At 38.0% G+C, this 25679-nt stretch overlaps 1 protein-coding gene across 2 annotated transcripts in view; it reads right to left on the minus strand.

Annotated features, from left to right (window-relative positions):
* Nucleotides 1-8385: 8385 nt before the first annotated feature.
* The window catches only part of ZNF883 (zinc finger protein 883), a 61325-nt gene continuing 44031 nt past the window's right edge, over nucleotides 8386-25679 (minus strand). Inside the window, exons 7-8 of one of the 2 annotated variants that reach the window (XM_063649801.1) lie at nucleotides 21357-21423; nucleotides 8386-18499 (exon numbers count right to left, since the gene is read on the minus strand). In XM_063649801.1, the coding sequence (XP_063505871.1) occupies nucleotides 16583-17620 (1038 nt within the window). In that variant the 5' untranslated portion in view covers nucleotides 17621-18499; nucleotides 21357-21423 and the 3' untranslated portion in view covers nucleotides 8386-16582. Of the gene's footprint in view, nucleotides 18500-21356; nucleotides 21465-25679 lie in introns of both variants that reach the window. The other variant, XM_054500889.2, reaches the window with a different exon arrangement.

A 25679-nucleotide genomic window follows, 5' to 3' on the forward strand; every position in this document is an offset into this window, starting at 1 on the left:
ACAAAAACAAGCTATGGGGAAAGAATTCCCTATTTAATAAATGGTGTTGGGAAAACTGGCTAGCCATATGCAGAAAACTGAAACTGGACCCCTTCCTTACACCTTATACAAAAATTAACTCAACATAGATTAAAGATTTAAACACAAGACCTAAAACCATAAAAACCCTAGAAGAAAACCTAGGCAATACCATTCAGGACATAGGTATGGGCAAAAACTTCATGACTAAAACACAAGAAGCAATTGCAACGAAAGCCAAAATTGACAAATAGGATCCAATTAAAGAGCTTCTGCACAGCAAAAGAAACTATCATCAGAGTGAACAGGCAATCTACAGAGTGGGAGAAAATTTTTGCAATCTATCCATCTGACAAAGGGCTAATGTCCAGAATCTACAAGGAATTTAAACAAATTTATAAGAAAAAAAAGCAACCCCATCAAAAAGTGGGCAAAGGTTCTGAACAGACACTTTTCAAAAGAAGATATTTATGTGGCTAACAAACATATGAAAAAAAGCTCGTCACCACTGGTCATTAGAGAAATGCAAATCAAAACCACGAGATACCATCTCATGCCAGTTAGAATGGCAATCATTAAAAAGTCAGAAAACAACAGATGCTGGAGAGGATGTGGAGAAATAGGATCGCTTTTACACTGTTGGTGGGAGTGTAAATCAGTTCAACCATTGTGGAAGACAGTGTGGCGATTCCTCAAGCATCTAGAACTAGAAATACCATTTGACCCAGCAATCCCATTACTGGATATACACCCAAATGATTATAAATCATTCTACTATAAAGACACATTCACACATACATTTATTGCAGTAGTATTTACAATAGCAAAGACTTGGAACCAACCCAAATGCCCATCAATGACAGACTGGATAAAGAAAATGTGGCACATATACACCACGGAACACTATGCAGCCATAAAAAAGAAAGTTCATTTCCTTTGCAGGGACATGGATAGAGCTGGAAACCATCACTCTCAGCAAACTAACACAGGAGCAGAAGACCAAACACCATATGTTCTCACTCATAAGTGGGAGTTGAACAATGAGAACATATGGGCACAGGGAGGGGAACATCACACAACAGGGCCTGTCGGGGGGTGGGGGACAGGGGGAGGGATAGCATTAGGAGAAATACCTAATGTAGATGACAGGTTGACGGGTGCAGCAAACCACCATGGCACATGTATACCTATGTAACCTGCATGTTCTGCACATGTATGCCAGAACTTAAAGTATAATTTTAAAAAGTTAAAAATAAAGGTGAAAATCCATATGATTATTTCAATAGATATAGACAAAGCACTTGAGGAAATTTAACATGAAATTCTCAGCAAAGTAGAAATAGAAAAACTTCCTCAATCTCACAAATGGCATCTACCCACATATATATGTATGTATGTTTAACCTGTCGATCTATTAAAATGAGGGACCCAAAGACCAGGCAGTAGTCATAGCTTCATGGTCAGTGGAACTCCTGCCCTAAGAAACAGAACTTTTAAACTAGCACAGCCTAAGTTTATGGGAAAAGAAAGATTAGTGGGACTCTGGGAATAATGGTGAGAAGAGCCAATTCTACTTTCACCCTTGGTTACTGGACCTGCGTATAATAACTACTGGGGATAGAGAACAATTTGTTAGGCAATAGCTTCAGTATATGTACCACAACTTGGACGAGAGCACCCTAACCCTGAATGGTGTCATTCCTAAACTGGTACCTTAGGTGAGTCTTCATTTTTTTGAGACAGGGTCTCATTGTGTTGCCCAGGCTGGAGGGCAGTGGTGCAATCACAGCTCACTGCAGCCTCGACCTTCTGGGCTAATGTGATCCTCTCACGTCAGCCTCCCAAGTAACTGGTACTACAGGCACATGCTAGCAAGCCAGCTAATTTGGGTATCTTTTGTGGAGATGGGGTTTCATTGTGTTCTCAGGCTGGTCTTGAATTCCTGAGCTCAAGCGATCCTCCTACCTCAGCCTCCCAAAGTGCAGGAATTACAGGTATGAGGCACTGGCCTTTAGCTTAGTCTTAAAGAAGCCATTTCAAAATTAGTATGTCAACTTCTAGGTGATACGGCATATGGTAAGACCTGTAGATCTCATGATCCGCTCATGTGTATGATCTCATGATCATACATACACTGTCACACATCCTTCACTGTAAAATGTGTACGTTGGTCTGAAGCAATGTTTTGCAGGTTCCCACATTCATAAATTAGCCACTCAGTAAGCTCCTCAAATAGTGATACAGTCAGTCACTGAAGAAGGTGAAAGTAAACCCACCTCCAAGGTAGTTGCCAGTTCCAGTAAGAACAAATTAGTGCTTCTTCCAAAATAAAAAGTGTCCATTTTAATCAACTTGCCACCATATGGCTGGCTGATCTCCTAAAGGATGTTACCACACAGAGGCTTGCAGTGAGTTTCTGCAGCTGAAGCTTCAGTCATTCAACAATAACAATAGCTGAATCAGCCTTGGTGATGAAGAGACCTTGTTGTTGGGCCCATGTAAAACCTACATCCCTGCAATCATGGTTTCTTAATTCATGAGCCCATTGCACAGAACCATGGTAGCAAAAGACAGAGACTGGCTCCTTGTATACTTGTTTAATGCCTATTTTTCAGGAGATTCTTTCTACAACACAAAATTTTTCAGTCTGTGCACAATCCCATAGATCCATTTATATGCCTCTTGCCTAGACTTCCTTATCTACAGTATCCCAATTATTAATCCTTTCATGTCTCTGCCCAACCAGCCAAGCCATTTGCCATGGTCTTAGTCCATTTTGTGCTGCTATAACAGAATACCTGAGACTGGGTAATTTATAAGGAACAGAAATTTATTTTACACAGTTCTAGAGGCTGAGAAGTCCAAGGTGATGGCAGGTTTTGGTGTCTGGAAAGGGCCCAGTCTCTGCTTCTAAGATGGCATCTTGAACACTGCATCCTCTTCAGGAGTGGGAGGAACACTGTTCCTTACATGGCAGAAAGGCAGAAAAAAGCAAATCCATTCCATTTAATAGTGGCATTCCATTCATGAAGGGGGAAGTCCTCAGTCCTCATGACCAAAACACATCCTATTAGGCCTCACCTCCCAACACTTTTGCATTGGGGATTAAGTTTCAACACGAGTTGAAACATTCTTTTTTTTTTTTTTTGAGACAGTCTTTCTCTGTCACTCAGTCTGGAGTGCAGTGTGCAATCTCGGCTCACTGCAACCTCCTCCTCTTGGATTCATGCAATTCTTGTGCCTCAGCCTCCCAAGTAGCTGGAATCACAGGTGTGTGCCACCATGTCTGGCTGATTTTTGTATTTTTAGTAGACATGGGGTTTCACCATGTTGCCCAGGCTGGTCTCGAACTCCTGACCTCAAGTGATCCACCTGTCTTGGCCTCCCAAAGTGCTGGGATTACAGGCATGAGCCACCATGCCCGGCCCATTCAAACATTCAAACCATAGCAGCCCTGCTTAGGAATCCTTGTAAAGCCTCATATCAGACCACCTCTTCCTGCATGTGAAGTGGAAGATCAAGTATAGTGCTATAGACCTCGAGTGCTCCTGTTAAAGATGCTTTTCTTTTAAGCTAAGCATGCACCTAGGGATGGGAGATTCATATAGATGACATAATTGCTTATGTTTAACTACATAAACGCCATGTTTATCTTTTAATATTTCTAATGTTCTTTTTTGTATTCTCAAGGGACCCTCCCTTAAGAGCAAGACATTTTTTAGCAACAGTTGTGGAGATAAAAGAAGTTTTTAAAATTTTTCATTGCTTCCACTATGCCTTCTATCATAATCTCATTGTAGAATATCCTAACACTGGCCAAAATACCCTATTTTGAATCCCATACTTCATCCTTGATAGAAGGAAGCCATAGGGACTTATGGTGTCTTCATCAATCACTAAACTCTTTCCTTTTGTTTGGCAATCCAGAAGTAAAGCTTGGGACAGGTGAGGAATTTTCTTATGGGATACTGGAAAAGAGTTATTGTGAATACAGGTCCATTTTAAGACAAATACATTTTAGGAAAGAGGGTCTAGAAATTGACTATCTTCAAACCATATCTACTTGTGTTTCCATGTACCCCCAGAGATTCCTGTTTGCAGACCACTGGCCTAGCCTAACTTTACATTCCATGTTCTAACCTGTGAACAATCATCCAGGATTTTTGACCTCAAGATTTGCCTCACCTTTTATACCTAACATTCAGAATGGCTTCACCTGTTTGCATTCTGCCTCAATTGTGATTAATATTTCCCTCTAGTTTTAAATACTATAGTGAGTTGAAACATGCCCTCCCCGCTCCAAATATTGGTCTAAATCCCTTGAATCTGCGAATGTCAGGTTCTTACTTGGAAAAAGGGTCTTTGTAAATATAATTAAGGGTCTAGAGATGAGATCATCCTGGATTACCCCCTGTGTGCCCTAAATTCAATCACAAGTGTCTTTAAGAGACACTTTAAGAGAAAGAAGAGAAGACAGACACTGGAGGCCATGTAGAAATGGAAGTGGAGATTGGAGTGATGCAGCCAAAAGGAAGGCTGAGAGCCACAAGAATCTGGAAGAGGCAAGAAAGCATTCTCCCCTACAGCCTCCAAAGGGAGTGTGGCTTGGCTGACACCCTGACTTCAGACTTCAGCCCTCCAAAACTGCGAGAGAATAAATTTCTGTTTAAGCTACCAGGTTCATGGTAACCGGTTACAGCAGTCCTAGGAAATATATATTCGTTTAGGTTCCTCTGTCCGTGTTCTGCCCAGTCTTGGGCTCTACTCGATGGCATAAGCCCTTGTGTACAGTATCACTGCAACATTTTATACAAGCTTTGTAATTACAGTGCTACATATTTACCTTTGTTATGAAACTTTTTGCACAATTTTATTTTAGATATATTTTGTTTTTTAATCCCAGTTCTGCCATTTAGAAGCTAGGTGGCCATGGATGAGTTAGATAATCTTAGAATCTTAAGTTCTTATATTATTTAATTTAGCAACCAATAAATGTTCTCCTCCTTGTGAATCTAATCTAAAAGTTATAACTTTTTAAAGAGGATTTCATCTTTATAATAGTTATACTTACTCTTACTTGTTACTTTGTTTTAGGTTTATTTCTTTTTTATGTTTTTCACCCAAAGCCATGTAGTTTTCTTTTTTCGGTAATGATTTGAAGAGAGCTATGCTATTACAATTCTGTCAATTGTAATAATATAACTTTTTCAAAACTCTTTTTAAACTTGTGTTTATTAAATAGTACTTATGGAAGGATCTGAAGAAAACCTCAGATTTGTGTGCCTAGCTCTTGCCTCTTGGTAAACTACCACAGAATGGTAGTCATGGCTGGGCTCATTGATTCATGCCTGTAATCCCAGCACTTTGGGAAGCCATGGTGGGGAGGATAGCTTGAGCTCAGGAGTTCAAGACCAGCCTGGGCAACATAGTGAGCCCCCCATCTCCACAAAATAAAAAATAAAAAAATTCGCTAGGCATGGTAGTATGCAACTGTGGTCCCAGCTACTTTTGAGGCTGAGGTGGGAGGATGCTTGACCCTGGGAGATCAAAGGTACAGTGAGCCCTGATTGTACCACTGCACTCCAGCCTGGGCAACAGAGTGAGATCTTGTCTCAAAAAAATGGTAGTCACTTATTTCCCTCTGGAATTTATATGTTATGAGGTAATTTTTTTCCAAATAAATAGCTAATTTTCCCAGTATCACTTACTGACTAGTTTATTCCTTCTCTACTGTTTTGAGATGTTATTGTTATCATATATTAAGTTCTCATATACATACACATTTCTCTTTGTTTTCTACTTTATTGATCCATTTATTTCATCTGTGGTATACAAACTATTTCCTAAAGATTGACATTTGAATTACTTAGAGGACAATTCCCTTTGTTGTTTCTAACTTTTAAGATTCTTTTGGTTATTCTTACATATTAAATTTTAGTGTGCTAAATTACATTTTAAAATCTCATTGAGGACAAGGGTATCAAGACAAATGTGGGAAAGAATAGTCTTTTCAACAAACGGTGCTGGGACCAACTGTATCTCCACATGCAAAAGAATGAAATTAATCCCTACTTCACACCATACACAAAATAATTAACTTAAAATGGATCACAGACCTAAAAGTAAAAGCTAAAACTATAAAAACTCTAAGAAAAAATATAGGAGTAAATCTTTATGACCTGGTGTTATAGCAAAAGGAAAAACTAACAAAAGAAAAAAATAAACTGGACTACATCAAAGAACAACCATCAAGAAGTGAAAAGACAACCAACCCACAGAATAGAAAAAAACATTTGCAAATCATATAAATAAGGGCCCCAAATCCAGAATATACAAAGAAATCTTAGCATTCAACGATAAAAAATTAACAAATTTAAAATAATCAAAGAATCTAAATAGACATTTCTCAAAGAAAATATATACATTAATAATAAGCACATGAAAAGATGTTCGACCTCAGTCATCAGGGAAATGTAAATCAAAACCACATTACGATACCACTTCACATCCACTAGGATGGCTATAATTATTTTTAAATGGAAAAAAACTGCAAGTGCTGTTGAGGATGTGGAGAAATTAGAGTACTTGCACATCACTCTTACATTGTACTCTTACATTGTAAGTACTCTGTACATTGTAAGTACATTGTAAGTACTCTTACATTGTAAAATGGTGCACATGCTTTCGAAAACTGTTGAAAGTTTCTCAAAAGAAGGAAAAATAGAGATAACATATGACCCCAGCAATTTCATTCCTAGCTGTACCCAAGAGAACTGAAAACATGTCCACACAAAATTTGTGCATGAATATTCAGAGCATCATTATTCACAACCAAAAAGAGGAAACAGCCCAAACGTTTATCAGTTGATGGATGAATAAACAAAATGTGATATGTCCATATTGTAGAATATTATTTGCCTGTTAAAAGTGAAGTACTGAAACATGCTATAACACAGACAAACCTTGAAAACATTATGTGAAGTAAAAGAAGCCAGCCACAAATAGCCACATATTCTGATTCCATTTAAATGAAATGGTCAGAATAGACACATTCATAGACAGAGAAAGTAGATTAGTGGTTGCCAGGGGCTAAGAGAGAGGGGCAATGGGGATAATTTTTTTTTTTTCAGACAGAGTCTTGGTCTGTCACCCAGGCTGGAGTTCAGTGGCACGATCTCAGCTCACTGCAACCTCTGCCTCCCAGGTTCAAGCAATTCTCCCACCTCAGCCTCCTCAGTAGCTGGGATTACAGGTGCCCACCAACACGCCCGGAAAATTTTTGTATTTTTAGTAGAGACAGAGTTTCACCATGTTGGCCAGACTGGTCTCAAACTCCTGACCTCAAATGATCCACCCACCTTGGCTTCCCAAAGTGCTGGGATTACAGGAATAAGCCACTACACCCAGCTGGGTTTATTTTTTATTTATTTATTTTTGGATGATAAAAATGTTCTGAAATCACATGGTGGTGATGGTTGCATGGCTGTGAATATACTAAAATCCAATGAATTGTATACTTTTAAAGGGTATGTGAATTATATCTTTAAAAAAATTTAAGTTCCAGGATACATGTGCAGGACATGCAGGTTTGTTACATAAGTAAACATGTGCCATGGTGGTTTGCTGCATCTATCAACCCCTCACCTAGGTATTAAGTCCCACATGTATTAGCTATTGATCCTGATCCTCTCCTCCTGCCACACCCCCAACAGTGTGTGTTTTTCCTCTCCCTGTGTCCATGTGTTCTCATTGTTCATCTCCCACTTATAAGTGAGAACACATAGTGTTTAGTTTTCTGTTCCTGTGTTAGTTTGCTGAGGATAATGGCTTCCAGCTCCATCCATGGCCCTGCAAAGGACACGATCTCTTTCCTTTTTATGGCTGCATAATATTCCATGGTGTATATGTACCACATTTTCTTTATCCATTCTATCATTGATGAGCATTTGGGTTGATTCCTTGTCTTTGCTATTGTGAATAGTGCTGCAATAAACATATGTGTGCATGTATCTTCATAGTAGAATGATTCATATTCCTTTGGGTATATACTCAGTAATGGGATTGCTGAGTCAAATGATATTTCTGGTCTGAGGTCTTTGAGGAATCGCCACACTGTCTTACACAATGATTGAACTAATTTATATTCCTACCAACAGTGTGAAACTGTTCCTATTTCTCCACAGCATCTGTTGTTTCTTGCCTTTTTAATAATCACTATTCTGACTGGCATGAGATGGCATCTCATTGTGGTTTTGATTTGCATTTCTCTAATGATCACTGATTTTTTTTTCATGTTTGTTCACCACATAAATGTCTTCTTTTGAGAAGTGTCCGTTCATGTCCTTTGCCTACTTTTTAATGTGGTTATTTGTTTGTTCTTGTAAATTTGTTTGGGTTCCTTGCAGACTCTGGATATTAGACCTTTGTCAGATGGATAGGTTACAAAATTTTCCCTCATTTTGTAGATTTTCTGTTCACTCTGATGATAGTTTCTTTTGCTGTACAGAAGCTCTTTAGTTTAATTAGATCCTGTTTGTCAATTTTTGCTTCTGTTGCAATAGCTTTTGGCATTTTCATCATGAAATCTTTGCCTGTGCCTATGTCCTGAATGGTATTGCCTATCTTTTCTTCTAGGATATTTATAGTTTTGGGTTTTAGATTTAAGTCTTTAATCCATTTTGAGTTCATTTTTCTATAAGGTGTAGGGAAGGGGTCCAGTTTCAATTTTCTGCATATTGCTAGCCAGTTCTCCCAGCACCACTTATTAAATAGGAAATCCTTTCCCCATTGCTTGTTTTTTCAGGTTTGTTGAAGGTCAGATGGTTCCAGCTGTGTGGTCTTATTTCTGAGATTTCTATTCTGTTCCATTGGTCTGTGTGTCATTTTTGGACCAGTACCATGCTCTTTTAGTTACTGTTGCCTCGTAGTATAGTTTGGAGTTGGGTAGTGTGATGCCTCCAGCTTTGTTCTTTTTGCATAGGATTGTCTTGGCTATTTGGGCTTTTTTTGGTTCCATATGAACATTAAAGTATTTTTTTCTAATTCTGTGAAGAATGTCAATGGTAGTTTAATGGGAATAGCACTGAATCTAGAAATTACTTTGAGCAGCATGGCCATTTTCATGATATTGATTCTTCCTATCCATGATCATGGAATGTTTTTCCATTTGTTTGTGTCCTCTCTTATTTACTTGAGCAGTGGTTTGTATTCTCCTTGAAGAGGTCCTTCACTTCCCTTGTTATCTGTATTCCTAGGTATTTTATTCTTTTTGTAGCATTTGTGAATGGGAGTTCATGATTTGGCTTTCTGCTTGCCTATTGTTGGTGTATAGGAACTCTTGTCATTTTTGTATGCTGAGACTTTGCTGAAGTTGCTTATCAGCTTAAGAAGCTTTTGGGCTGAGACAATGGAGTTTTCTAGATATAGGGTCATGTCATCTGCAAAAAGAGACAGTTTGACTTCCTCTCTTCCTATTTGAATACGCTTTATTTCTTTCTCTTGACTGATTGCCCTGGCTGGAACTTCCAATACCACGTTGAATAGAAGTCGTGATAGAGGACATCCTTGTCTTGTGCTGGTTTTCAAGGGGAAAGATTCCAGGTTTTGCCCATTCAGTCTGATATTGGCTGTGGGTTTGTCATGTGGCTCTTATTATTTTGAGGTATGTTCCATCAAAACCTAGTTTATTGAGAGTTTTTAACATGAAGCAATGTTGAATTTTATCTAAGATCTTTTCTGCATCTATTGAGATAATCATGTGGTTTTTGTCTTTAGTTCTGTTTATGTGATGAATTACATTTATTGACTTGTATATGTTGAACCAACCTTGCATCCCAGGGAGGAAGCTGATTTGATATTACTGGATAAGCATTTTGATGTGTTCCTGGATTCAGTTTGCCAGTCTTTTATCAAAAATTTTTGCAACGATGTTCATCACAGATATTGCCCTGAAGTTTCCTTTTGTTTTATCTCTGCCAGGTTTCATATCAGGATGATGCTGGCCTCATAAAATGAGTTAGGGAGGAGTCCCTCCTTTTCAGTTGTTTGGAATAGATTCAGAAGAAATGGTACTAGCTTCTCTTTGTACCTCAGGTAGAATTCAGCTGTAAATCCATCTGGTCCTGGGCTTTTTTTTTTTTTTTTTTTTGGTTGGTAGTTTATTTATTACGGCCTCAATTTCAGAACTTGTTATTGGTCTATTCAGGGGTTCAACTTCCTGGTTCAGTCTTGGGAGGGTGTATGTGTCCAGGAATGTATCCATTTCTTCTATATTTTCTAGTTTATTTGCATACAAGTGTTTATAGTAGTCTTTGATGGTTGTTTGTATTTCTGTGGGGTCAGGGGTGATATCCCCTTTATCATTTTTTATTGTGTCTATTTGATTCTTCCCTCTTTTCTTCATTAGTCCAGTTAGCAATCTATTTTATTAGTTTTTACCAAAACCAGCTCCTGGATTCATTGATTTTTTTGAAGGGTTATTTGTGTGTCTATCCACTCTGATCTTGGTTATTTCTTGTCTTCTGCTAGCTTTGGGTTTGTTTGCTCTTGGTTCTCGTTTTTTCAGTTGTGATGCTGGGTGTCTATTTGAGATCTTTCTAGCTTTCTGACGTGGGCATTTAGTGCTATAAATTTCCCTTTTAACATTGCTTTAGCTGCATCCCAGAGATTCTGGCATGTTGACTCTTTGTTCTCCTTTGTTTCAAAAAACAACTTGATTTCTGTCTTAATTTCATTATTTACCCAGGAGTCATTCAGGAGAAGGCTGTTCAATTTCCATGTAGTTGTGTGATTTTGAGTGAATTTCTTAATCTTGAGTTCTAATTTGATTGTGCTGTGGTCTGAGAGACTGTGATTTATGATTTCAGTTCTTCTGCATTTACTGAAGAGTGTTTTACTTCCAATTATGTGATCAATTTTAGAGTAAGTGCGTTGTGGCACCGAGAAGAATGTACATTCTGTTGTGTTTTGGTGGAGAGTTCTGTAGATAATTATCAGGTCTGCTTGATCCAGAAGTGAGTTCAAGTCCTGAATATTCTTGTTAATTTTCTGTCTTGATGATCTAATATTGACAGTGGCATGTTAAAGTCTCCCACTGTTATTGGGTGGGAATCTAAGTCTCTTTGTAGGTCTCTAAGAACTTGTTTTATGAGTCTGGGTGCTCTGGTATAGGGCGCATATATACTTAGAATAGTTAGCTCTTCTTCTTGAATTGAATCCTTTACCATTATGTAATGCCCTTCTTTGTGTTTTTTGCTCTTTGTTGGTTTAAAGTCTGTTTTGTCAGAAACTAGTATTGCAACCTCTGCTTTTTTCTGCTTTCCATTTGTTTGGTAAATTTTCTGCCATCCCTTTATTTTCAGCCTATATGTCTCTTTGCACACGAGATGAGTCTCCTGAATACAACACACTGACAGGTCTTGACTCTTTATCCAGCTTGCCATTCTGTGTCTTTTAATTGGGGCATTTAGCCCATTTACATTTAAAGTTAATATTGTTATGTGTGAATTTGATCCTGTCATCATCATGCTAGCTGGTTATTTTGCAGACTTGTTGATGTAGTTGTTTCATAGTGTCACTGGTCTTTATGTTTCAGTGTGTTTTAGGAGTGGCTGGAAATAAATTTTCCTTTCTACATTTAGTGCTTCCTTCAGGAGCTCTTGCAAGGGAGGCCTGGTAGCAATGAATTCCCTCAGCATTTGCTTGTCTGAAGAGGATTTTACTTCTTTGCTTATGAAGCTTAGTTTGGTTGTATGTAAAATTCTGGGTTGGAAGTTCTTTCCTTTAAGAATGTTGAATATTGGCCCCTCTTCTAGCTTATAGGGTTTCTGCTGAGAGGTCCATTGTTATTCTCATGGGCTTCCCTTTGTAGGTCACCTGGCCTTTCTTTCTGGCTGACCTTAACATTTTTTGCTTCATTTAGACCTTGGAGAATCTGATGATTATGTTTTCAGGTTGATCTTCTCATGGAGTGTCTTACTGGGGTTCTCTAGATTTCCTGAATACGAATGTTGGCTTGTCTTGTTAGGTTGGGGAAGTTCTCCTGGATGACATCCTGAAGTATGGTTTCCAACTTGGTTCCATTCTCTCTCAGGTACCCCAATCAGTCATAGGTTTGGTCTTTTATACATAATCCCATAGTTCTCAGAGGTTTTGTTAATTCCTTTTCATTCTTTTTTTCCCTAATCTTGTCTGCCCGTCTTATTTCAGCAAGATAGTCTTCAAGCTCTGAAATTCTTTTCTCCAGTCTATTTGGTTATTGATATTTGTGGCTTCATTGTGAGGTTCTTGTATTGTATTTTTCTGCTCCATCAGGTCATTTATGTTCCTCTCTAAACTGGTTTTTCTGGTTAATAGCTTCTGTAATGTTTTATCATGAGTCTTAGCTTCTTTCCATTGGATTAGAACATGCTCCTTTAGCTCAGCAATGTTCGTTATTACCCACCTTCTGAAGCCTACTTCTGTCAATTCATCCATCTCAGCCTCTGCCCAGTTCTGTGTCCTTGCTGGAGAGGTGTTGCAATCAATTGGAGGAGAAGAGGCACTCTGGCTTTTTGAGTTTTCAGTGGGGTTATTTTTTTGTTGATTCTTTCTCATTTCATGAGTTTATCTAGCTTTGATCTTTGAGGCTGCTGACCTTTGGATACGTTTTTTGTGGGACTCTTTTGTTGATGCTGTTGTTGCTGTTGCTGTTTGTTTTTCTTTTAACAGTCAGGCTCCTCTTCCATAGGGCTGCTGCAGTTTGCTAGGGGTCCCTCCCATGCTTGGAGGTGTCACCAGTGGAGGCTGGAAAACAGCAAAGATGGCTGCCTGCTCCTTCCTCTGGGATTTCTGTCTCAGAGGGGCACCAACCTAAGGCCAGCAGGAATGCTCCTGTATACGGTGTCTGGTGACCTCTGTTGGGGAGATCTCCCCAGTCAGGAGGCATGGGATCCAGGACCCACCTAGCAAATCACTGTAGCTGCCCCTTGGCAGAGGGGGTGTGCTATGCTGGGTGGAATCCCACTCATCCAGACTGCCCGGATTCCTCAGAGCCACCAGGGGGAAAAGACTAAGTCTGTTGATCCATGGAGACCACAGCCACACCTCCCCACAAGAGCTCAGTCTCAGAGAGATCAGTGTTCTGTTTCTAAACCCCTGGCAGGAATTGCTGAAGTTCCTGCAGGGAGACCCCACCCAGTGAGGACTGATCAGGATCTGGCCTAAAGAGACAGCCTGGTCATAACCTTTTATAGCTGCTGTGCTGTGCTGTGGGCAATTCCTCCTGGGTCCAAACCGCTCAGTCTCCCCAGCACTGGCAGGGTAAAAATGGCAGATTGGAGTTGCAGTGATGGCTGCCACTCCTCTCACCAGGAACTCAAGTCAGCTTAGGCAGCAGTAAGCCACAGTGATGGTGGCCACTCCTTCCTCCGGGAACTCAGCAGCCTTAGGCAGTCTCCAGCCTAGTGTCTGCTGAGAATCTGCACAGCTCTGTGGTAGGCTCTCTCCAGCCTCGTGGATACACACCAAGGCCCTGCTGGTGTGGGCTCACGAAGGGGATCTCCTGATCTGTGGTTTGTACAGATCCATGAGAAAACTGGTTTCCTGGGCAGGGTAGCACAATCACTCATTGCCTCCCTTGGCTGCAGGTGGGAGCTCCCTTTGCCTTGTGTGGCTTCCAGGTGGGCCATCGCACCACCCTGCTTTTCCTCACTCTCTGTGGGTCATGCCAATTGCCTAGTCAGTCCCAATAGGAGAACCTGGATACCTCAGTCACCAGTGCAGGATTTACTTGCTGTTTTCATTCTTCTCAGTGTGAGCCTCTGTCTGCAGCTGTTTCTTGTGAATTATATCTTAATATAGATGTTATTTTAAAAATTCCATTTATATCGTGATTCAATTAAATTTACAAATCAAAGATAAATACAAACTGGAATCTTTACCTTATTTTTCCAATTTTCCCAATCAGTTATTTTCATTTATTATAATCTATATTTTTTAGAAAAGGTTTATCCTATAATCACATCTTGGATTTTCTAAATTCCTGGTATTTTTAGCTTGTCAAAATTGTAAATGTCACTTCTTTCTACTACCTTTTCTATTTCTACTTTTTAAATTAGTATATTGTTTTATACATATATCATTTTAGTAGTTCTACTAATTGGATTTTCTAATACTGAATGTATTTCAAATTATCACAGTTTTTCTCTTCCTTTAAATTACTGCTATCTTATTTTTTTCTCTAATTGGATTACCTGGGATCTTTAGCATAATATTGACTAATAATGGTGGCATCAAACATCATTTATCTCATTCCTATCTCTGGTAAGAATGCTTTGGGTTATTCATGGGTTTTTTTGTAGGTTTATAGTAAACAGCCCATGATGGTTAATTTTATGTGTCAACTTGACAGTCCAAATATGTGGTGCTCAGATATCTGAATAAACATTTTTCTAGGTGTCTTTGAATGTGTTTCAAAGAAGAGGTTAACATTTGAACCAGTAGACTAAGTAAAGCAGATTTCCCTATTCAATGTGGCTGTAGACCTCATCCAATCCATTGTAGGCCCAAATAGAATAAAAGGCTGAGTAAAAGACTTCTCTCCCTGCCTGTCTTCAAGCTGGGACACTAGTCTTCTGCCTGCCTGCCAAGTCAGACTGGAACATACACCTTCAGTTTTCCTGCCCTTCAGAAGACTCAGGCCTTCAAACTCAAGACTAGAACTTACCATCAGCTCTCCTGAGTCTCCAGCTTGCTGACTGCAGATCTTGGGCTTCTTATCATCCATTAATGTCCATGCACATCTCCTTCCTTCCTTTCTCTCTCTTCCTTCTTTCCCTCTCTCCCTTCCTTCTTTCCCTCTCTCTCCCTTCCTTCTTTCCCTCTCTCTCCCTTCCTTCTTTCCCTCTCTCTCCCTTCCTTCTTTCCCTCTCTCTCCCTTCCTTCTTTCCCTCTCTCTCCCTTCCTTCTTTCCCTCTCTCTCCCTTCCTTCTTTCCCTCTCTCCCTTCCTTCTTTCCCCCTCTCCCTTCCTTCCCTCTCTCTCCCTTCCTTCTTTCCCTCTCTCTCCCTTCCTTCTTTCCCTCTCTCTCCCTTCCTTCTTTCCCTCTCTCCCTTCCTTCTTTCCCTCTCTCTCCCTTCCTTCTTTCCCTCTCTCTCCCTTCCTTCTTTCCCTCTCTCTCTCTCCCTTCTTTCCCTCTCTCTCCTTTCCTTCCTTTCTCTCTCTCTCCTTTCCTTCCTCTCTCTCTCCATTCTCTTCCTTCTTTCTTCTCTCTCTGGAGAACACACACTAATACATGTTCATCATCAATATACAATATAAGGAATTTTCTTTCTAACTTAAAAGTCACCAATGTATATAGAATTTTATTAAATGATTTTTACAGCATCTATTAAGATAGGGCTTTCTTTATTAATGTAGATTTCTATTTTTGAAATAGTCTATAAGTTCTAAAATAAACCTTAGTACTGACTTTACTAAACTGCTAGATTTCTTAATGATTGACTTCGAGTATTTAAGTTTCCTTCCATATATATTTCTAATCATTTTCTTACTCTTGGATTTTTTGTCCTTTTCCCATCGTTCCTACTTGCTAGAAGTTTGTCTATTGCCTTACGAAATCTACCTTTTTTAACTATTTCATTGAGGTGTGGTTTTATCTTTATTAAAGCATTTATTTTCTTTTCTTTGGGTTTATATTATTATTTTTCCTGTCTGAATTCAATGTATAATTTTTGTTCTAGTTTTATTGTCTTCTAAGAATCACTTTTTCTGTACAGATTTATTCTTTAACTCCAAAATTACTTAGAAACTTATTTTAAATTTCTAAATCATGTTGGAGTGCTACTTTTAGTTGTTTTCATTTCTATTTTTACTGCATTGCACTGAAAACAATTAGGGAGGGCCTGAATATTTCCCTCTGGGAATTTATTGCAATTTTCTTTGTAACCATATATATAGTCCATTAAAAAATATTACATAAATCTTAGAAAATAACGCATAGTATCTTTGTGGGAGAAAACATTATTTGTCTATGGCTATTAATGAAATCTGTCAATTTTATTTTCAAACCCTCCATAAAAGTGTTTCTTGAATGCTGAAATATAACATAGGACTTAATAACCAAAAAAGGGATTATATATAGAGTGAACAATTTTCATTATCTTACTAAGATTTCTGTGTAATTCCAAAGGCTTCTTTATAAGCAAATATATACATTTTAATAAATTATCTCTGAAAATAACTTTCTAAATATGTCTTTAAAAAAAACCCTCAGTTTTGGATGAACACTTCCATTATAACTTTCTCTTTCAATAACACCTTTTTTAGATTATAAGCATAGTCTTTCTTCCCAGTACAAATAGCATATTAAGTAAATGAGTGTTTTGCCTGAAGATTTTCCTCACATAACAATCCTAGGGTTGCTTGTACTGAGTGCTCAGGTGTAAACAATAACCTACGACTGACTGCAGGCTTTCCCACACTCATTACTCTGCTAAGGTTTCCTTTCTGAAATGAGTTTTCCGATGTCGAATTAAGGATGTACTATGACAAAAGACATTACCACACTTATTACATTGATAGAGTCTCTACCTTGTATGTATTCGCTTATGTTTAGTCAGAGCTGAGCTTAAGCTGAAGGATTTCCCACATTCATTACACTGGTAGGGTTTCTCTCCTGTATGCGTCCTCTGATGTCGAATTAGTGAGGTTCTATAGCAAAACAGTTTCTGACATTCATTACATCGATAGGGTTTCACACCAGAGTGAATTTTTAGATGTTCAGTAAGGTGTGTACTTCGACTGAAGGTTTTTCCACATTCTTTACAAACATAGGGCTTCTCTCCAGTATGAGTTCTCTGGTGTTCAGTAAGATGTGCACTCCGATTGAAGGCCTTTCCACATGCATTACACTCATAGGGTTTTTCTCCAGTATGAATTCTTTGATGTTGAATGAAGGCTGGGGTATGGCTGAAAGCTTTCCCACATTCATTACATTCATATGGTTTCTCTCCTGTGTGGGTTCTCTGATGTCGGATTAGTGATGTACTGTGGCAAAAAACTTTCCGACATTCCTTACACTGGTAGGATTTTTCCTCAGAATGAATTCCCTGATGTTCAATTAGGTGTGTGCTGCGGCTGAAGGTTTTTCCACATTCAGTACATTCATATGGTTTCTTTCCAGTATGAATTCTATGATGTTGAGTAAGGGCAGAGATATGGCTGAAAGCTTTCCCACATTCATTACAAGGATAGGGTTTTTCTCCAGTATGGATTCTCTCATGATTTCTAAGGGATGACCTATGACTAAAGGTTTTTTCACATTCATTACACTCATAAGGTTTCTCCCCAGTATGGACTCTTTGATGCTGAATAAGATTAGTGCTCTGACTAAAAGCTTTCCCACATTCATTACATTCATAAGGTTTCTCTCCAGTGTGTATTCCTTGATGTTGAATAAGATTAGTGTTCCGGGTAAAGGACTTACCACATATTTTACATTCATAAGGTTTCTCTCTGATATGTGTTTTCTGATGCTGGGTCAGGGATGCAATACAAGTGTAGCCTTTCCCACATTCAATACAGACGTGTGGGTTCACTGTCATATAAATTTTCTCAGATTCCATCAGTACTGAACTATGGCTTTACATTTATTTATTTTTTCATTTTTGTGGGTATGTAATAGGTGTTGGCTTTTCATTCATTTCCAGAATAAGTAAAGTTTGAGATACAAATGCATCCTTTCTTATATCTAATAAATTATTTTTCATTCATGAGTTTCTTTTGAAAAAATCCACTACAGCAGAATTATGCTTCAGGTTCCTACCATTGATGTCATAGTTACAGTAGTCCTGCCTTATCCACAGTTCCACTTTCCATGGTTTCAGTTATCCATGGGCAATTGTGGTCAAAAATATTATATGGAAAATTCCAGAAATAAACAATTCATAACTTTTAAATGGTGTGGTTTTCTGAGTACTGTGATGAAATCTTGTGTGATCTGCTCTGTCCTGCCTGGGCTGTGAATCATTTCTTTGTCCAGTATATCTATACTGTATGTACTACCTACCCATTTGTCATTTAGTAGCTCATACTAAGAACCTGGTTAGGGTTTGGTACATCAGTGATTTCAGGCATTCTCTGGGGATCTTGAAATGTATCCCCCATGAATAAGTGGGGACTACTGTATGAGGTCTTTTTCTTATAAAAACTCTCAGTTGTTTAAAAAGCTTTGGTTTTTGATTAAATGTTTCCTCGAAGTTGTTATATTCATGATCATCCTTTTGACTTGCTCTTTCTTGTAATCTGGTTATACTGGTGTTTCTCAAACTGGTCATCAAATTCGAGTTCTTCTAATGTGAAGTATTAGGAACCATCATTTGAAAAAAAATTCTAACATCATATGATGACATTATTTTGTTTTTCAGAAATTCTCTGCTTTCGAGTGGATGCTCTGACTTTGGATATAGTATCCAGGATTAAGTAGAAGATATTATCTTTTTCTTCTGAAATACAAAGGCAGAAAACAAGGCTCAGTCATCAGTTACAGAAAATAAAATAGTGCTATGATAAAATGTAAAATCTTTCAATATAAGTGCTGATTAATAGGGAAGTTTAAAGGTGAAATGGATCAATATATATATGTCTGGAAAACACTGTTTCTCTACTCACAATATTTCTGACAAATTGTATAGCCACAGCCTATTCTTCTCTATAACTCATACTTAACACACTTCTGTGTGCAAATGTGTGGGGTTTTTTCCATTCTGACCAATTCTCCAACTCTCTGGACACCAACTAGATATCCTACAATTTACTCTAATTCCAACACTACCTACCTGGAGTAAGCATCATATCCCTCAAGTTAAAGGGCTCAGTCCCACAAGACTGCCTCCACTTCAGATGATGATCACAAGCTGGTCCTCCCATACTTCTGACCAACTGGCTACAAGTTGAGGGTTCCTATAACCCCTCCTCCTCTGGTTCAATAATTTGCTAGAATGGCTCACAGAACTCAGGAAAACACTTTACTTACATTTACCAGTTTATTATAAAGGATACAATTCAGGAAAAGCCATTCAAGGGGAGATGCACAGGGCAAGGTGGGCAGAAGGGAAACGGGTGTAGAGCTTCCACATCATCTCTGGGCATGCTACACTTCTAGCACCTTGATGTGTAGGCCAATCTAGAAGCTCATCAAATATCACTGTTTAAGAGTTTGTATAGAGCTTAATCTCCATCCCCATACCTTCCTTCCCAGAGGTTAGTGGGTGGAGTTGAAAGTTCTAACCCTCTAGTTGCTTGGTCTTTTTAGTGATCAGATCCACTATTGAGGCTATCTAGGGGCCCTACCCTATTTCACCTCATCAACATAAACTCAAGTATGATTTTTTAAAAAGGTGTATTATGAACAACAAAAGATATTCCTATCACTCATGAAATTTGGAGGGCTTTCAAAGCTCTGTGACAAGAATTAGAAACAAAGACCTGATATGTTTTGTATGATATCACAATAGGTGTGATAAAAGAAATGGTAACTTTGAGACAAAGTGCATAATAAAATCAAAGGTAAAGATTCAGTAAAATAAAAGACAATGAAACTAATTCAAATGTATGTATGTTTTTGGAAACCAGAGGCCAAAAACCAGAAAAGTGAAATGGGATCAGATAATAAAAAACTCTCACACTTTAAACAGAGAGATTCAATGTCATCTAGCAGGAGACAAGAAAACTGAAGTTTTCTGTCAGAACATTAACAGGATAAATATATCTTAGATGTGATGTTTTAGATTAAAAGCTTGTTAATTCTGTCTAAAATGAATAAAAGAACAATGGTCAAACTTAGCAAGAAAGCATAATATGAAAGATATGAGCCTGGATTGGGAGAATACTAGTAAGAACTTGGTGTAAGTGTAGATAAGACATAAAAAAGAAGAAACAAAAAATGCTGAAATAGATTATAGGGAATTTTTACAAAACAAGATTCATAAAGATACAATGTTTTCTAGCCAAGGAGGCTGGAAGAATAGTGGTATTAATGATAGAAAAAGAAAGAAAGAGAGGCTACCCAGGGGAAGTTGGTGATTTTGCTTTCACCATATTGAGGTTAAAGTGATTTAAAGTGAAGTAGGACATTCTAATGGAGATAAACTCTAAGCAGGGGAATATATGGGGATAGAATGTAAGTGAAACACTTAAGTTGAAAAAAAATATATAAGAAAGTTAATATGGAAGGACTATTTGAGGATATCAGAATGCACTAATTTTTTGAGATAAAAATAAACAAGTAGAAAATAAACCATAAAGGCACATGCATTTATGTTAGGGAGCAAGTGAAGTTAACAAAAAAGCATTTGGAAAGAGATTAGAATGGAAAAGAATCTGGTGATGTCACACAAGGTAAGACAAAATACCAAACACAGCAGAAAGTCTGAACACAGAAAGGACTAAGAACAGGTTGCTATCAAGAAAGAATTCAAGAATCTCTTCAAAATAATTTTAGCAGAAGACAAGAATCTAACTCCAAAGATTAAAAGAGAATAGGAACTTAGGATATTCGCTACAAGTCTGAAACATTTGGTAATGACAGAATAATTTTGAAAGGCAGATAAAAAATTTTTAGGCAACATGTTATTTTAAAAGCAAGAAAACCTTTTTAATGTCTGAAAGTAGAAGGAAAGGAGCCTGGTGAACGGGAGAGAATGAATCATAAAACAGTCATTAAATCAGGCCCTAAAACAAGTATAAAATAATGGAATCTGAAGTACGGAATGGAAAGATTAACAATGGAAGGGGCCAATCTTCCTCTGAGATCAAGAGATACATGAGAAGATAGATAAAGATATATAGAAATGAAGTTGTTGTTGCTTCTACTAGATGAATGCAGGTTTTTAAAATACAGATGAGGGGCTCTGCATAGAGGACCCTAACCAACATTTCAAAAGCTATCTCCTAGTATCACTATTGTTACTAGCACCACCATAATGGATAAATGGACTCTTATTTACAAGGATTCCTGTCTTGGTTGTTTTAGTTAACTGATTCTTTCCTGGCTGATATTTTGTGACATTTCTCCATTTTTCCTTTGTTATCTATATGGTTCTTCTTAGTTGGAAGATAATATAAATGGATCCTAGAATTATGTCCTAAGTAGTATTCAGGAATTCTGCGATAGAGAAATGTTGATACTTCTAAGGTAACAAAGTAAGACTATCTATTTACAAAGTTTTAAAGAAAAGGACTATCATCTGTTTAGTACAAAAATATCTTGTCTCTGGTCCCTAAACTCAAAGCTCAGTCTCAGATGAACGCCTGTAAATCTCATGATCCTACATATTTTGGCATTGGAGACACTGTACTCACCCAATGAGATGAGGCTGTAACAGTTTTTGAAGATCACATCCATGTGCCATGTCTCTGACACTGGTTCCTAAAACACCAAACAAGTACCTGCTCATTAAGGGATCAGTCCTGCAGACATATACGAAAGAAAGAGTAAAGCTAACAATTAAAAATGACAAAGTGGAGGACTATTAAGTTGTTCAAAAAGGGTTCAGAGTTCTAGGTTCAAGAGTGGCCAAAAGTTTATTATTTGATGTCTACTACTTACCTGTTTAGGATATACACAAGCAATACTGAAGTTTCCCTATAAAGACACCTAAAATTAAAAAATATATATGTGTATATGTATGTATATATATACAAAATATAGGTAAACTATGATCTCAAGAGATAACAGAAAATATGGAGATATTGTAAGTGGGTAGTGCAAGAAGGTACTTGGTTATAACCCTATTAATGGCAACAATACACATAAAGGAAAAATTGATTATTCAAGTAAAGCAATTATAATAGGGCATAGAAAAATAAGGAGCTAAAGAGAGAGAAACAGACAGAGATGTAGATATACTATTGGTTCTGTTTTTCTGGAGAACACCAACTAACACATCAATATAAAATAATCCACTTTCTGTTTAACTCGTCCATCCTCTGCAAGCTTGTGTGGTGTGAATCCATGTATATACTGATTTCAAGTTTCTAGGACTGCAAATATAAAAAGGATAAGATCCCAGATGACGAATTCACCAAGATAAATGCCATAATATGAGATTCCTTGGATGTCAACCAGGCAACCGACTTCCCCAGAAAACTTTGTTATCACTGTCTGCCATTTTTTAAATAATCACAATAGAACCTTCCTTGTGTTACACTCTATGGTTGATAGAAAACGAATAACAGAAACAGAACTTGCGACTAAAAGATATGTACTCTATTTGGAAAGAAAAGTCTTATAGAAACTTAGCAGGAAGATGAGGGAGCATAAAAACAAGCAAAAGAAAGTGTTAAATGGTGAAATGACACTGGGGAAGTACAGCCTCTTTTCACCTCACCTTGGGGGACTACATTCTTACCATTCTGGCTTAAGCTAGAGGCTGAGAATCCAAGCTTGACCTCTTGCAGAAGGTCACTCAAGAGCAGAGAAATTAACATAGATTTTGGCATTTGTAAGTGACTAGAGTAACAAAACTGGGAACTGAAGGGGTTCCAAACACATGACCAGACTCTTCCCAAGGAATTGGCTGAATTTTGAAGCTCGGTTGGGAGTCTGAAAAGCTAAGCTGAAAACCTGTGAATGGCAGAAGCAAATCTTCCACAGTTTTTCAAGGTTAAGGAGACAAAGACTTGCCACATTCTCAACTGAATGCCCAGGAGAGCCACCCATAGGAAAAGAAGCAGTGGAGAGGCAGAATAAGTCTTATCAAAACTGCAGCCCAGCCCCAACTCAGCTGGGCTAAGGGAGTATATCTTCTTAGAAAAAAGAGAACCTTTCCTGGTGAAAGATGCCATCAAATTGAACCTCTATGATGCATTCACACATGATGACAATACATTATATATGTTATACATGTATCATGTGTGTTCAAACATGATATTCACAAAAGATAAATATGTGGTGCTGTATTTCCATATATAATGTGTCTTCAATCAAAACTTACTAGACATACAGAGTCAATACTACGGGACAGATAAGAGAAAACAAAATAGAAGGATAGACAAAATAGAGAAAAGACTGGAAGATTTCAATACCAATTTGGAATCAACCAAAAGGAACCAGATTAGTATTCTAGAACAGAATGCTTGAAATTAGGAACTCAAAGGATGGGTTTAATAACAGATTCAGCCTAAAGGAAACACAGATCAATAAAAATACACAAAATGAAGTATAGAGAGCTAAAAGAATAATGGTAATTTAAAAAGCTAAGAAAATATTGCAGCCAATAGAAGCCTAAGGAGAAAATATAACTAAATATAACATGGTATCTTGAATGAGATCAGAGAGTAGAAAAATGATACTACATAAATACTAAAAAAATTTTAATGAAATACTACAGTTAATAATAATGTACCAACCTTGGCTAACTGTGACAAATGTACCAAACTAACATAAGATGTTGACAGTAGGGAAAACTGGCTATGGGGATGTGGGAACTCTCTGTAATATATTTGTAAATTTTATGCAAATCTAAAACTATTCTAAAATAAGTTTATTAATAAAAGCAAAAGATACCTTATTTTTAAGTTAATCTCCTATTTCAACTATTTTCTTACAGCTTGTTTTTCTTTTAGTCATCATTTAGCCATGTGCTATATTCTAAATGAATCTCCCAAAAGCCACATGTTGAAACTTAATTGCCAATGCGATAATATTAAGAGGTGGAGGCCTTTGGGAGGCGATTAAGTCATGAGTGTAGAGCCTTCATGGAAGGGATTAAGGATCTTATAAAAAGGCTTGAGGGAGTGGGTTTGTTCCCTTCCATGTTTTCTGCCATGTAAGGATACAGTGTTCACTGCAACAAGGCACCATCCTGAAGCATAGACTGAGCCTTCACTAGATAGCAAACCTTTTGGGACCATGATCCTGAACTTCAAGCCTCCAGAACTGTGATAAATAAATTTCTCTTCTTTAAAAATTGCCCTGTCTCAGGTATTTTGCTATAGCAGCACAAACTAAGACACCTTGTGATATGATTTGGCTGTGTCCCCACCCAAATCTCACCTGGAACTGTCCCCACACGTCAAGGATTGGGCCAGGTGGAGATAACTGAATCATGGGCGCAGTTTCCCGGGGGGCAGTTTCCCCCATACTCTTCTCATGGTAGTGAATAACTCTTATGAGATCTGATGGTTTTATAAATGGGAGTTCCTCTGCCTGCATAAGCTCTCTCTTGCCCACCACCACCTAAGAAGTCTCTTTGCTCTTCCTTCGTCTTCTGCCATGATTATGAGGCCTTCCCAGCTTGCTGAACTGTGAGTCCATTAAACCTCTTTCGTTTATAAATTACCCAGTCTTGGCTATGTTTTTATTAGCAGCACGAGAATGGACTAATACACCTTGTTTTATGTTTTACTTCCTGATGGTGCAGTTTATGTAGTCCTTTTCATGTATCAGATATTCAATAAAAGCTTATCTCTTAAAAATGAGTATAGGGGTTTATGTGACTTAAGAGTCTAACATATAAGTGGAATCTTAAAAAAAAATGGAAATGATGCTATATTTAAGGGAATAAGCATAGATTTTTCCCAACCAATGACTCACAGATTCCACTGCCCTCAAACCATAAGCAAGCTAAATACAAAGAAAGCTACACCCAGGAATAGAATAGTCAAACTCCTGAAAATCAGAGAAAAGGAGAACAATCTTAAAAGTAATTTAACAAAAGGGCAGAGTAACTTCAAAGCAGAAACAATAAGACTGCTGACTCCTCAGCAGTTCAAGAGAATCAACTGAAAAGCCATGCTTCTGGATGAGAAGACTTAATATTGTAAAGATGTCAATTCTCCCCTGTTGTGGGTTGAATTGTGTCCCTCCAAAAAAGGTATGTTGTAATCCTAACCTCAGTACCTCAGAATGTGACCTTATTTAGAAACAAGATCACTGCAGATGTAATTAGTTAAGGTGAGTTCACACTGGAATGGGGTGGGCTCCTAATCCAGTATGGCTGGTGCCCTTTTAAGAAGACGGTCATGGGAAGACCCACAGACACACAGAGAGAAAGTCATGTGATGAAAGAGCAGAGAACAGAGTTATGCAGCTGCAAGCTGAGGAATACCAAAGATTTCCAGCAAACCACCTGAAGCTAGGAAGAGGCAAAGAATGATTTCCCTACAGGTTTCAGAGGGAGGATGACCTTGCTGACAGATTGATTTTGGAATTCTAGCCTCAGAACTGTGAGATAATAAATTTATATTGTTTTAAGTTACTCAATTTGTGGTACATTGCTAGTGCAGTGCTAGGAGACAAATGCATACCCCAACTTAACTGACTAAACTTTAGCTAAGAACTAAATGTTTGTGTCCTCTCAAAATTCATATGTTGAAATTTTAACCCCTCAGGTGATAGTATTAGGTGAGGCCTTTGGGAGGTAATTAGGTCACGAGGATGGAGGCCTCACCAATGGGATTAGTGCCCTTATAAGAGGAAACATGAGAGAAATGATCTTTCTCTTTGCCATGTGAGGAAACAATAAGATGGCCATCTGTAAACCGGGAAGAGGGCTTTCAACAAGAACCTGACAATGATGGCACTCTGATTTTGGATTTCCAGACTCCAGAACTATGAGAAAGAAATGTTTGTTGTTTAAGCCACCCAGTCTACAGTATTCTGTTACAGTAGCCCAAACTGTC

The sequence above is a fragment of the Pongo pygmaeus genome, chromosome 13 (genome assembly GCF_028885625.2).
Source record: "Pongo pygmaeus isolate AG05252 chromosome 13, NHGRI_mPonPyg2-v2.0_pri, whole genome shotgun sequence".
Classification (NCBI taxonomy): Eukaryota; Metazoa; Chordata; class Mammalia; order Primates; family Hominidae; genus Pongo; species Pongo pygmaeus.